General features: G+C 41.6%; 2 protein-coding genes across 2 annotated transcripts; both read left to right on the top strand.

Annotated features, from left to right (window-relative positions):
• Positions 1–6,051: 6,051 nt before the first annotated feature.
• Positions 6,052–14,256, top strand: LOC139716906 (ankyrin repeat and SOCS box protein 8-like). Its single transcript, XM_071628429.1, has 4 exons — positions 6,052–6,176; positions 11,756–11,910; positions 12,377–12,508; positions 13,421–14,256. The coding sequence occupies exons 2-4, from the start codon at positions 11,815–11,817 to the stop codon at positions 14,054–14,056; spliced, it is 864 nt and encodes a 287-aa protein (XP_071484530.1). The 5' UTR covers positions 6,052–6,176; positions 11,756–11,814; the 3' UTR covers positions 14,057–14,256.
• LOC139717010 (uncharacterized) lies at positions 9,640–11,331 on the top strand. The gene is made up of 2 exons (XM_071628527.1): positions 9,640–10,698; positions 11,269–11,331. The coding sequence occupies exons 1-2, from the start codon at positions 9,640–9,642 to the stop codon at positions 11,329–11,331; spliced, it is 1,122 nt and encodes a 373-aa protein (XP_071484628.1).
• Positions 14,257–15,257: the final 1,001 nt, after the last annotated feature.

The following is a 15,257-nucleotide window of genomic DNA, read 5'->3' as shown; positions in this document are numbered from 1 at the left end:
TTTGCACGAGCACGAGAGATTTTGCTTGGGAGGGGTGTCCCCCTCCCAAACCCTCCCCCTCTGTACCTCTTCCCCTAGCTAAGTACACTTTTTAGATTTACAAAATATTATGAATAATTCTGAGTGCACAAGACTTATCACTTATATTCCGAAAACTCAAGGTTCCCTCATGTATAAGGGGAATTTCCCCTTTTAATCGACCCTTTCCTCCCTCAGCCCCCCCCCCCCATTCTTTTTTTTTTTTTTGGTGATTTCCCAAATGTTGATTCCATCAAATATGCGTATACGATAGATATCTCAATTTCAACCTTAAAAAGGCAAAAGCTCCATCGGAAGGGAAGGGTGGAGATAACACTCGCCAACGCCTTCTCCCTGCTCGCCCGCCCCCCCCCCCCCCCCCCGCCATGCATAGAAGTAGACTGTGGCTATACCCAGATCGCTTTATTTCAATTCTAAAAACGCAAAAGCTCCGCGTGCGGGAGGGGGAATCCCCCTTCCCCTAAGCTCTACCTCACTAGACTTTATACATACACACAGATGGTGCACATTCGGAATAAGAGCTAAATTCCGTGATTTTAACACTTCGATAAAAAAGTATTGCACCAAAACTTTGCACCAGATTGCTGAATTTCAGGTCTGAAAACGCAAAATCACCTTCGTGTGGCAGGGGATATGCCCCTATCTACACCCTCGTGTGCATGCTTTTTCTGCTTGATTGCTGAACAGACAGCGTTCATGATATTCAGTGTAAGAATTAATACAAGATGACTAGTGTATTTAAATTATACCATTTCATAGGCAAATTGTTCAATAATAATCTACACTAAAATATACTGCAACCATAAACAAGTGGGACTGTTTCAACTCGTTAAAACACGCAAAAACATGCATCAAATTGCACCATTTGCAACGTCAAAATGCAAAAAGTTATCACCGTGGGAGGGGGGACACCCCCCTCCCACCCCCCCCCCCCCCCCCTCCCCCTCGCTCGCTCCGCTCGCCCAGGTTCAGTCGCGTTCATGATATTCAGTGAAAAGAATTAATACAAGAAGTGTGTTTAAATTACACCATTTTATAGGCAAATTCTTCCATAATAATCTACACTAAAATATACTGCTATGTACCTTAAACAAGTGGGACTGTTTCACGTCGATAAAACGCGTAAAAACATGCATCAAATTGCACCATTTGCAACATCAAAATGCAAAAAGTTCTTCCCGTGGGAGGGGGGACATCCCCCCTCCCACACCCTCCCCTACCCCCTCGCTCGCTCCGCTCGCTCGGGTTCAGTCGCGTTCATGATATTCAGTGAAAAGAATTAATACAAGAAGTGCATTTAGATTACACCATTTTAAAGGCAAATTGTTCCATAATAATCTACACTAAAATATACTGCTACCTTAAACAAGTGGGACTGTTTCACGTCGATAAAACGCGCAAAAACATGCTTCAAATTGCACCATTTACAACATCAAAATGCAAAAAGTTCTTACCGTGGGAGGGGGACACCCCCCTCCCACACCCTCCCCTCCCCCTCGCTCGCTCCGCTCGCTAGTGTTCAGTTGCCTTCATGATATTCAATGAAAAGAATTAATACAAGAAGTGTGTTTAAAAAACACCATTTTATAGGCAAATTCTTCAATAACAATCTACACTGAAATATACTGCTATATACCTTAAACAAATGGGACTGTTTCACGTCGATAAAACGCGCAAAAACATGCATCAAATTGCACCATTTGCAACATCAAAATGCAAAAAGTTCTTACCGTGGGAGGGGGGACACCCCCTTCCCACACCCTCCCCTACCCCCTCGCTCGCTCCGCTCGCTCGGGTTCAGTCGCGTTCATGATATTCAGTGAAAAGAGTTAATACAAGAAGTGTATCTAAATTATACCATTTTATAGGCAAATTGTTCAATAATAATCTACATCAAAATAAACTGCTACCATAAACAAGTGGGAGTGTTTCACGTCGACAAAACGCGCAAAAGCATGCATCAAATTGCACCATTTACAACATCAAAATGCAAAAAGTTCTTACCGTGGGAGGGGGGACACCCCCCTCCCACACCCTCCCCCCCCCCCCTCGCTCGCTCCGCTCGCTCGGGCTCGGTCGCTTCGCTCCCTCGCAGACTAACCGCCCCCCCTAAGATGAAATCCTGGCTACGCCGTTGCCAGGCACCTCCCTGCTATGTCTAATGGCTGTGAAATAACGGATGCACACACACGGACCATGATTGATATACCTCAAGAATCATACAGCGATACAGCTCGCATTCTCGACACTAGGCAAATACAGTGGGGTCCAAACGAGCCCGACACTATCATATAGGCAAACAAGGCCCACGATTCCGACACTGGACAAAAAAGGGCCTTGAGTCTGATACTATAGTCAAACAAGGTCCTCGAGTCCGGGGGTGACATCGTCGGACTCGTGGGCCTTGCCTGCCTATAATACTGTCGGACTCGTGGACCATACTTGGCTATGGTGTCGAGTTTATGCATGGGGTGTATGACTGATGGGTTGTATGACTCATGGCCCCCCCCCCTTTTTTTTTTCAATGTCGAGCTCTTGGGCAATATGACTCAAGGCTGTCGGTGTGACCACGAAATAACATGCAGGCTCACACATCACGCAGAACCAAAATATGAGCTGAAATGGCTGGATAGTGACATTTATGTAAAGGCTATAAAGATCGATATAGTCCAAGTAGTTAAGTTGAACAGTTAGTGTGATTTGAGTGCTCATTGGCACAACAAACCTCGGAGCGCTGTACACATGCGCTGTCCAAAGTCCCTGGCACAGAAGACAGTAGGGGAGTAGAGCCCAATATCATTAAACTTTTTTTTTTAAATCTAGATTCAACGTGACACAAAAATAATGGTAGACGGATAAAAGGCCTATAGGCCTCATTAGTTCTATGGAGTGTCTTGAGGAACTTACCTGACAAAAAAAAAGCAGCAACAACAACAACGGCAACGAAGTTATGACTATATCATAATTCTCTCTCTCTCTCTCTCTCTCTCTCTCTCTATATATATATATATATATATATATATATATATATGTATATATATATATTATACATAATATATATATACAATATATATATATAGTTGAAAGAAATTGGACTGAGGCGGGACGTTGCTCTCGATCTTAGTCTCCCTTTTATTTGTCAAGCTTTCGGCCCGTCATTGGGCCTTCGTCAGGACCTACCAACAGAACAATATGATTATCATATGGCAGCATTATGATATAAGAATTTATTTATATATTTTTTGGACATATGATGTTATTCTGATGATGATTTGAGGTTAGATTGGATATTTGTATTGAATTGAATGATTGATTTGTGTATATAAAGGAAATGATTTAGAAGATTGGTAATATGTGAAATTGCATTATATATTATATGACACATCAGGTTATTCATGTAATAATCGTTCTGTTGGTAGGTCCTGACGAAGGCCCAATGACGGGCCGAAAGCTTGACAAATAAAAGGGAGACTAAGATCGAGAGCAACGTCCCGCCTCAGTCCAATTTCTTTCAACTATATGCATCCAACAATGCGGCACCGCGTACGTTCAGGACCCAGGGAACTATTTCTCACATTATACAATATATATATATATATATATATATATATATATATATATATATATGAATGATATGGGTATAGTAAAGGAGACTACGACAACACAGATGTACAACGTACAATATAAAAACATTAACCATTTTTAAAAATCCGATATATTATTTCAATTTTCTTACAGAGAGAGCTCGGCTTACCAGGATGAATGGTAATAATCAATGTATATAGGAATAAATAATCTTCATGATAAATATTAAACTCTAACAAGTGAGAAAACGATGCACTGCATATTAGACAATCATTCATTGCATTTAAAAATTTAAGGCAAAATACAATATTAGAATAAGAAGAAGAGTGATCTCTATCCTCTTTCTTTATTTTCTTTGAAATGATAGGATAGAAATATACCTGGCATGATTGAATAACTAGTTTGCACTGTTGACGGACACAGTAGGTTCTGCACCCAGACATCAACAATGGTCCAAATTCCCAAACGTCGCTTCAAAATTTAAATCAGTCCATGGATTCTTGAAACCATATGGGCTTTCTATAATCTATGCACTAAATTCAACCCACTGAACATTTTCCAAACGGCAAACTTAATAATCCATGGACTAAATCTAAGTAACGTTTGAGAATTCGGGCCAATGATTATGTGTTTGAGTAATACACGAAGAAAATGGTTATGCTCGTTATTCCGACGGTTCGTTAAGTTCTAAAATAAAGTTAAGTTCCCTGTTCTCGGCTGACAACAGTGTTCGTTATTCCGAAACACGCAAAATTCGTGTACCTTAGATGTTCGCTATCCGAATATGAAAAGTGGCTCATTTATACGAATACGAAAAAGGATTTCGTTAATCATAACATTTGTAGCGTTATTCCGAAGATTCGTTATTCCGAAGGTTTCTTAATCCCAAAATGAAATGAAAGTTTCGTTATTCTGAAAATGAAAAGAATGTGTGCACTAACTAAAACTTCTACATTACTGACCTTGTTTTAATATATTTAGGATCAACGGACCTTGAGTAACGAACCCTTCTTCGTTTTTTGGATTAATAAACGAACATTCGAATTTGTTTTATAGCGACCCTTATTTTCAACTTTCAAATTTATTCTTCATTTCCATCAAATAAACAGGGAAAATTATGTACAATGCATTAACAGAACATATTTGGAATAATTTCAAAAACGTAAATCAACAAAATACATGTGATCACGAGTAACAACATAAACTCATTTTTAAAGGTATATATACATACGCATAATACAAGGATTGGAATGGAAATGGAGGGTCCCACTAAAGAGCAAAGCTTGTACGATATGGGACCCTTAGAAAATAAATTAGAGATCGAATAATGACTCAATGAAACTACAAACAGATATATGAAACAAAATCAAAGAAACCAATGTCAACTGACATGAAATCAAGTTAGGAAGGAAAGAAAAAAAAAGGAACAAGAAAAAAAAATGAAACTACAACACGCGCCATCGTGGACACAAGTAGATTGGATTCCATAATGTATTCTAGTCCTGGAATTACGAACGTTCACAATAAAGAACCTCGTTTCTTTTCTTTTTTTTTTGTGAATTACGAACCTTCCGGGTAACGAACTTTATTTCATTTTCGTGGTAAAGAATCTTTGGAATATCGAACTGTCTAAATGATGAGAAATCCGTAAACAAAACCGGCCTTATAACTGTCACAAGGATGGGATGGAGCCAATTAATGTTCTCATATCATGCATTCTGCGGCGCCAATTGTTTTACAAGTCCATAAGATAAACATCTGACATGTATCTGAACAATTTGATTCGTTTTTTGTCGTATTGCATATCTCTCACTAATGATAAAGGGGAGATGAAAAATAATGTAGCATGCACCTTTTTTTTTTTTGTTGCAATTCTCAAGACAATGTATTTTCTCTTTTGCACATCCCACATGCCAGTCTTTGGCTGACGAGAGTTAGTTCAATTTACTTCGGGATAATCCACCCCATGAGTGGAAAATAACAATTGAATTGGTTATAGTATTATACAGCACCGAAAAATCAGCAACATTAAATCACCGTAATCAGCAATATATCCCCTATGTATATGGCTTCTTTTTAGTTTACTAGATTTATTGTCGTTTCTTAGTGAAAGTGATATTTTCATATAAGTTTCATTTCGATATCTGATTTTGCTTTACCTTACGCCTTTTTGTGTCAGAAAAAAATACTAGTACAATGTCATGTACCCATCTGGGTCGCCAACCTTCCGGCTAACTAAAATGTGTCAATAGAGAGCGCTCTCCACAATAACAAAACGCTGTACAACAAAACTTTGGTACACGCACAATAAGGACCTTCCACTAAACACTACTTCTACCAATACGGGAGAGTATTACAGTACCGCGTCACACATACGTAAACCGGTAGAACAGTAACACGGTACCGTACAAGCAAGCGGAGCACTGTTTGTATAGTACACAACCGGGCCTGACGAACTTTATGCTTCGGAAAGGATCGGACTGCCAATTGCTGAAATATTAGTTCTACTTCCCGTGCAGGCTCCCGATCGAATTTAAAAGGACCAAGCCAAGGTATTGTAGAATTCCACCAATGCAAGAAGTATCATAAATTAAGGCAGAGTGCAAGTCATCATGCTCATGAACTGCAAGTAAACTGGTCTAGACGAGACCGACCGGGGTGGCGCCTGGCGGTGTAAAGTAAATAATAACATGGGAATTGCGAATCCAGGGAATCCATGGACCATGCACAATACAATGGGAATTAAATTTAACTCGTTAGAACTTGTCTAGGACTTTTCTGACCCATGTAGCCAGGTCCTGGCAAGATGGCAAGCATGCATGGCTTCGTCGGTACGATCACCTTGATCACTGGCACTGCTGGTCATCAATACTAAATAAAGTTAGATCTAACGTTAGAAATAAACTTCACATGAGGTGTCACAGCCCTGTCTGTGGCTGTAAAGTCGCAAAGAAGAAGGGCGAAGCCTGCTGAAGGTTAAATAAGCACTGGTAATTTTACTGTAGAAATATTTGTGGGTAAACTTGGCCTAACTACGTAGGTGAACTCGGCCCCTCACGACCCCATTACAAGGTGCCGAGTTTACCCACAAATCGGCACACAGCCCTGTCACTGTCGCTGCTGTGCACGGCGGTCGCTGGGACCGGGGAGGCACCTCCTATGAGTCCTAGAACTCCAGCTGGGACACCGTGCAAAGCACGGCATCTGTTCGTCAGGTCTGGCTAGTAGGTGAAGGTAAAGATTACAAGAAGTATCATTCAGAATACTCACTAGGCTATCCTACTGTAATAAAATAGCTACGCTGTAGCTGTAAGTTGTAACACCCTACTGGTCACTCGGTTGAAGGGGTGATGGGCCGGGTTGTCCCTTGAGCTCGACACTTGCGAGTCATAGTATGGTAGCCCTACTACATATCGACCACCGTCTTTTAAACCTACCGCGTATTCATTGGCGCACTAACGCTTAGTACGCACTTCACTGCGCGCAAAGCACATAAAAATGGATTGGCTTTGACTGTTGATGAGGATGGTGTAGGAAAACGCGAAAATTCACTGTTCATTAATGGTTTTAATCGAGGACAAAATTTCGAATGAATATTTTCACCGAATCGTAATGACAGCACAATGTAATGTCTATGGAAGTTTCTAAAAAGCTTCGTAAACTTTTTCTACAACACGGTGTTCAATACAACTCGGTTTGCGTGCATTGTCAATGCAAAAACAGCGGTCGATCCTGATAACGAGATTTACCGCGGGGAGCTGAAGCGAGGCCACGCTAGTTCGTCGGTGATATTTTTGCACTGAAACTTCGAATCGAAAAGGGAACAACGGCATTTGATAGAGCTGGATTTTCTCAATCACGTAGGTCAAGTTTTTTACGTGAATTTCAGTGTTAAATATTCTTATCAAGCAAATAAACATTAGGCGGTCGATGAGTAGTAGGTCCAACCCTACAGCCCTAACTATACACGGACCAGTCGCTGTACATAGGTACGTAAACAGTGTACGTACAGCGTCTGGGCGGGCTAAGTACAGCCCGTGAACTCTACACTGAAAAAAAGGTCCAAGAGTCGTCGACCTAAATACAGCCTACAATCTCAACACTAGGCAAATGAGGTCTATGATCTCGACAGGATGAACAGCGCCATCTGTACACCAATGATGAGATTTATTGTACAGGGTGTTACAATAATGACAAAAGGGAAAAAAATGATTGGAGGGGGTATGCAGTTTTGTCACGCTATCAGGCACAAGATTGTTATCAAACTATACAAATTTTATATTCCATGCTGTAATATGCTTTTCATGGACATCCCTCCTCAAAAACAAATCAAAACAAAATAAAACAAAAAACAAAGCCCAAAACAACAATAATAACAACAACGTGCCATACATAGAGCTTCAAGTTTGGGTCTTTGCAAGTAAATGACATTCTTATTAGGCTTGCTACCTTTCCATGCGAGAAGATAAAAGGGCTGGACTTCTTTATTTCTTTCTCTCTTTCTTTTTTCCATTGCTTCACTGGTAATGCTTCACTAGTAACTATCATATAAGTGCAAATTATCCTACCAGCCTCTCAAGAATTTGTAGGTATCAATTAAGTTATCAAAGAAAATAATTTGTAAAATGCTTCCTTGCAAACTTCATTTCACAAGTGTACACTTTTCCAGAAGGCTGATCTGAGATGGACATCATTTCATATTTTTCTCCCATTATTCAGTTCTTTCATAGGCCTAGTGTCATTATCAGGACACCCTTTACACTCTTGTGTGTCATCATTTATACACTGCAGGTGAAGTTGTTCATCCTATGGAGCTCATGGGCCTTGTTTGCTTATTGTTAGGCTTGCGGGCCTTGTTTGCCTCTTTTCAAGCTTGTGGGCCTTGTTTATGTAGTTTCAAGTTTGTGGGTATTATTTGCCTAGTGGTTTTTTTTTTCTTTTGTCATTATTGCAGCACCCTATGCAATACACTTCGTCATTGGTATACAAATGGCGCTGTTCATCCTGTTGAGATCATGGACCTTATTTGCCTAGTGTTGAGCTTGTAGGCTGTACCTGTATTTAGGTCAACGACTTGTGGACCTTTTTTTTTTCATTGTAGAGTTCATGGGCTGTTCTACGACTCATAATTGTCAGGCTCATGGGACGACCCATCACCCCTGCGACCAAGTGACCAAGCTCATGGACGGTATGCCTATAGCTTGTAGGCCTATTTCTCTTGATGTTGAACTCATAGGCATTGTTCATTTACATTGCAGTGTGTAGCTTGTGGGCTTTGGGACTCATGGGCTGTATGACTCTTGGATGTTGAGCTCATGACATGCGCCCTTAAAACAGTAAAATGTTCAAAGCTGTATTTGCGTCCATATCCACTTATGCCACTCTGCATCTGTACCTATACATCAGTACTACATGTACTAGCAGAGCTGCTAACTCTCACACAGTCAGCATTGAATTGCACAATTCACCCAGTTCTAACTGTCTCACTGTAATCAATGATTTTTTAAATTTTTTTCAAAGAAAGAGAGTCAAAAAAGGGGAAAAATAGCTCCAAATTCTTTGTATTATAAACCACATTAGACTGATGTATATTCTTCTCATTCATCCAGTCGAAGTACAAGATCAAAGATTAGTTGAATCAAGAAACTGGAAATAAACTCACTGTTGCGACGTTTCGCCAATTATCAATTGGCTTCTTCGGGCGAATGAAGCTCCCGATGATGGAATGGCCCTTAAATAGTGCGAGATTGTGCAGAGCGCACTGGACCTTGTCCAGCGCGCGAAAGACGGCTTGGGAAATGAAACATTAGTATCATATGATGTAAGTGCCTTATTTACATCGATTCCCTCATCAGAAGCAGTTAATGCGGTTAGGACATGTTTAGTCGGGATGACAGCTGGAAGGATCGTACTTCACTTTCCATAGATCAGATTGTTGAAGCGTTAGGGGTTTGTTTGAGTACAACCTATTTCTCTTTCAACGGCAAACACTACATACAACAACATGGATGTGCTATGGGTTCACCAGTTTCTCCCATAGTGGCCAACATCTACATGCAAGAGGTTGAGGCCACAGCACTGAGTACCTACTCTGGACACAAACCACGTATCTGGCTCCGCTACGTGGATGACACTTTTGTCATCCTCCATGACGAAGAGAGTGCGTCTTTCTTTGGTCATATCAACTCTTTGGACACGCACATTTCCTTTACACAAGAAACATGCAAGGATGGACATCTGGCATTCCAAGATGTTGAGGTCCACGTCGATTCAAATGGTACCCTCTCCACTTCAGTGTACAGGAAACCGACCCATACGGACCAGTATCTTAATTTCCAGTCACATCACCCCTTGGTTCACAAACTTGCAGTCATCAGGACCCTTTTCCACAGAGCAGACACCATAGTTCACAGTCCACCGGAGGTTGAAAAAGAAAAGACCAACATCAAAAACGCCCTGGCTGGATGTGGATACCCAGACTGGGCATTCTCTAAAGCAGACACCCCGAAACGACAAAGCAAGAACACACAGAGAACCTATGGTACACAGGGACGGAAAGTCACCATCACTATCCCGTACGTGCATGATCTGTCGGACAAGATCAAAAGGCTGTTTCAGAAACAGGGCATCACTACTGCCTTCAAGCCCCACAACACATTAAGGCAGAGATTAGTTCACGTCAAGGACCGAGTCGCCAAAGAAAAACAGAGAAACGTAGTCTATGGCATCCGATGTTCCCAGGAGGATTGCCATGATTTCTACATAGGGGAGACACAACAATCACTAAAAGCTCGCATGAACCAACACAGAAGACCCAGCAGCTCAGAAAGCATCCCGGATTCAGCAGTATACACACACATCAATGCCAGCAAACATTCGTTCAACACCAATCAAGTGATTATTCTGGATAAAGAATCCAAGTGGTTTGAGAGGGGCGTCAAGGAAGCCATCTGGGAACGTGTGGAGAGACCTACACTTAACAAGAGAGGAGGTCTCCGCTTCAATTTATCGCACGCGTGGGACCGGGCCGTTCGCAAGATCCCAAGCCGTCTTTCGCGCGCTGGACAAGGTCCAGTGCGCTCTGCACAATCTCGCACTATTTAAGGGCCATTCCATCATCGGGAGCTTCATTCGCCCGAAGAAGCCAATTGATAATTGGCGAAACGTCGCAACAGTGAGTTTATTTCCAGTTTCTTGATTCAACTAATCTTTGATCATAAACCACATTAGTTTATTTCTTTATTTATTTGCTTTGTTTCAGTAGGGTAGCTCTGTCAGTGGCTAAACACTGTTATTCTCAGAGGCCCTACCCTAGTTATGCCAAAGCCAATGTTCAGGTGGGTATCATCATGGTCTTTTATCACTACTCCTACATATGTGACCCGCTACAACAAAAGGATCCTAAAGTCGCTGACGGGTGAGCCGAGAAAATTTAGTTTGAAGTCAGATCATCAAAATCCGTCAAAACATGCAGATTTCTGTTTTTGGCATAATTTTGTAGTCTAATGCATCTTCTATCATCTGCCGAAATTTCCAAGCTAAATGATCATAGGAAAGGCAAGAAAATAGCGTTTTTCTGGGCCATGATTTTCCGACTTTCGACGGAACAGAAATGTGTCCAAAGATTTGGATTTAGCACCGCAGCTAGACTCCGCCCTTAGCAACGGGGGAGTGATCTCATTGGTCAGTGCGTGGCATCGTGGTTAATGATTAGTCATGCGTAGACCGCTAGCGTTAAGCTTGAATGAACATCGCAGAGGTTGCTAGGAGCGTACCTTCTATTGTTAAACGGTGAACACTGTCTTGCTTCACCTTGATCGTGATGGCGTCGGAAGGAAAACTTTGAAGGCGGTTTTCTCGAAACGCTGATTTCTTAAACCCCTCGACATGCGCTAATAAAATCATCCATATCTCTGCAACCGAGTACTTTTATGAGTCATGTTATTCTATGACATTAAAGTGAAAGAGTAAAGGAATACTGTCATGTCATTTTCAGAAAATTGTCCTGCCCCGACTTTCGGATCCTTTTGTTGCAGCGGGTCACATATGTTTCATGGGATGATTAAAAATAAACTAATTATACGAAATCATGGAACATGACTTGCATCAGCTGTCTGTTTTATTGGTACAGGTAGAGTACACCGTGCAGCTGTTGATAAACCATCTCATCACGGACGAAAACGGTATGCTATGAGTACCCACCATCGCGTTGCCATGGCACAACATGACTACAGGCTGTCAGAACGTCTTATCCGAGCCATAAGTGGTTGGATGATAAACCCCAAGGTAAGATCCTATGTAATATGTGAGAGGGGGATATATTTCTAAATACAGTCAAACCTGCCTTTGCGGCCACCTGTCTATAGTGGCCACCTGCCATTATACAGCTACCGGAAAAATCCCCTCATGAAAAAAAGCCATGTTAAAGACCCCGTGCTTAGCAGCCACCAATTTTGTTTCCCCCAAGAAATTTTGACCCATGTTAGTGGCCATAAACCCGTATGGCGTCAAAACAGCTGATGATTCAGTTTTTTTTTTTTTTCTGCTTTGTAAAAGATCCGATTGATTTTCTAATGTACCCTGGTGGACTGCAAATGAGGAATTTCGACCCTCTTTTTCCATACACCAACTCTCCTCCCAAGTTGAAAGGTTAAGTTCATGTGCCATTTCAGGTACATCTGGGGCCCAATGACCATCAAAACCTAACAAAATGAAATCTATTTTCTTGTTTATTGACCCGTCTACCTCGTAGGACACCGTCGAGTCAGTACTAGAGGAAGGAGCAGACGTCAACAGACCCCATGGCACACTCCTTCCCCTCCAGTGTAGCTGCATGAGAGGTGATGTGGACATTGTCAAACTCATTCTGGAACACGGTGGAGAGGTAAGAATTGTAGGTGTTGTTCACACCAGTATACCCCTTTCATACTTGGGTGGTCACACCATTATACCCCTTTCATACTTGGGTGGTCACACCATTATACCCCTTTCATACTGGATTGTCACACCATTATACCGCGTTCAGACCAGGCATTTTTTCTACCATCGCCAAGGAAGTTATGTTTTTGATGGCATCTATTTATCTCTTTGTCCATTTCCAAAATAACTCCAAAAAGTTATGAATGGATTTGGATGAAATTTTTAGTCCTGAAAAATTGATAATGACGTGAGGTATAGATGATTTAATTTTGGCAGTGATCTGGATCACTGTCTGCATCCAGGATCTCTTTTCTTTTGTTTTTGTTTTAATGGTGGAAATCACAATACGGCTGGAAAGTAGCTGCTTGGCGGGAGTCTGTGCTCTCTGAGTGCTTTTTTGAGTGGTTCACTCAGAAGTGCCCGCTCAGATTTGTCAGTGTGAAGTGTGGTGTACTCATACTAAAACACAAACACACACACGCACACACACACACACACACAAAAAAAATTGGAGTAAAACTTATCCCTTTCATTAACAATGAGATATCTCATGAGTTTCCTCAAGACTCATAATTGTGGTCCATCCAAAGATTCAGATTTGAACAGCTCTGCTGTTTGAATGCCAAGTGTTTCTACAGTATTGGGCACAGAGCTGGTTTGTGTTTTAGATTTGTTTTGACCTTTTTTTCACCTTTTAGTAAACAGGGAAGGTAGATGGAAAATTCATTCATAATGGCAGACTTTTATCCCCCCCCCCCCTCTTAAATCAGCTTGAACTCAATGGGAAAACTGATGAGGTATTAAGTTTGGGTACTGCAGATTTAAGTAAAGAGTAGATGAAAGAAAATTGTTCATTGTTACTTGATTGTGCATGTAGGTGAACGCAGTGGACGGTTATAGCCGCACTGCCCTCCACTATGCAGCAGAGCAGGACGTAGATTGTGTCACCCTCCTCTTGGATTGTGGAGCTGATCCCAACGCTCTGAGCAACAACGAAGAAACCCCCATCCACTGGGCAGCCTTCCGCAGCAAGTCCGGCTGCTTGCAGACGCTGCTTGAGAGGCAGGCTGCGGTCAATGTCAGCGACATCCACGGCAACACGCCGCTCAGCTGGGCGGCGATGAAGGGCAACTACGAGTGCGTGCAACTGCTGCTGGAGTACGGTGCCGAGCCGCACACGGTGAGCCATGACGGTGCAACGCCCATCTCGCGAGTGGCGGGCCTCATCGCGGCCGGCCTGGACACCGAGAACGAGCGGCCGTGCCTGGACGTGCTCATCCGGGCATCGGGCCAGTTCGACGTCCGCGACGAGGACGGGATGTTTTCGCGGAGCGTCGCCGACGACACCGAGTTGTGCGACTTGCTGCGACAGCACTGCTGTCAACCCCGTCCACTGCGGCAGCAATGCCGCTACGCCGTGCGCCACTGCCTTAGCAGTCAACATATGCCGAATGTGGTGAAAAAGCTGCCGATTCCAGCCCCGCTCCAGAGATACTTGCTGCTCCAGACGTGATGACACTTAAGTATATCTGTTTGTGATATACCCTTATTACCTTATGGCTTTCCTTGCAGGATCTCGGCAACTCTATTCTGTGTGTGAGATTTGATAGGAAACTGCCATTTCTAGAGATTTTTGCAAAAATTATACAGCTTCACTTTAGGACTAGTCAAATGTAAACTTCTTTAAAATTTCCAGACAATGTTCCTACACAAATACTTCGAAACCTAAATTTTAAAATAGGGAGAATAAAGAAACTCCTATAAAGAAATTAAAAAATCCTCAGTTATTTTCAAACATTTTGTATACATTTTGAAATAGCAGAATGATGAATTCTCATAGAATGTCAACAAATACAGTCTTTGATTTTTGCAGTGTAAAGAAAAGAGGTATTTTGACTAATGCTTTTTGATGTCTAAATGTTTTATGTAAACAGACACCTTTGCATCCAAACATTGTTTTCATACAAATACTGTGTCATACAGATATGTAAGTGATTTGATCATGCTTTCATATTCAACTGACTTGGCACAATCCAGTGACATTATAGTGGGTATCCTTTCCCACAGTGAAATAAGTGTATCAAACTCTTGTAACAGTGAGCAAATATTTTGTGAAACGCATGTCGAAAAAGACATTCATTAGAATATAACAAAATGGTTATTTCAAAGTGACTCGAATGCGCAATATTCTCACAAATAGTGGATCTGAAGTTCACAAAATTCACTTGTCAAAAGTGAGCTGTAGTGTCAAAGAAAAAATCTCCTTTAGTAGCTGGACCTCTTTTAAAAGTTATCTTTGAAATCTTCTTGGGGGTACATGTATGATATTATTTTCATTTCAAATTTGAATGCCTGAAAGTCTCAGCTTAGTCTCATATCACATTTGACCATAAACGTATTGATAACTCTCTTCCTTCAGTAATTGTTATCCTATTTTGGGGAACACACACAAAATTCTGTGATCTCACGCTGTGAACTCATTTTGTTTTGTGTTACATACCCCTCAAGCATCAAATCTTGTGTTTACCAACAAGGACTTGATTATTCAGTAATTTTTGGTCAGGGTTAAGTTGAATCATCAGTGACAAGCAATGTGATAATTCCCCCAGTTTCAGAATAAACTAAGTATGTCTTTCCCTCTTTCTTTCTTTTAAAGTGACATTAACCTAGTTGCCTGGGGAATATTCTTTATCTCTGCATGAGCAGTACCATTG

This window comes from Diadema antillarum, unplaced genomic scaffold, assembly GCF_040938485.1.
Source record: "Diadema antillarum isolate AM-2024a unplaced genomic scaffold, OU_Dant_1.0 scf00000071, whole genome shotgun sequence".
Classification (NCBI taxonomy): domain Eukaryota; kingdom Metazoa; phylum Echinodermata; class Echinoidea; order Diadematoida; family Diadematidae; genus Diadema; species Diadema antillarum.
This window is presented reverse-complemented; position numbering and strand designations above follow the sequence as displayed.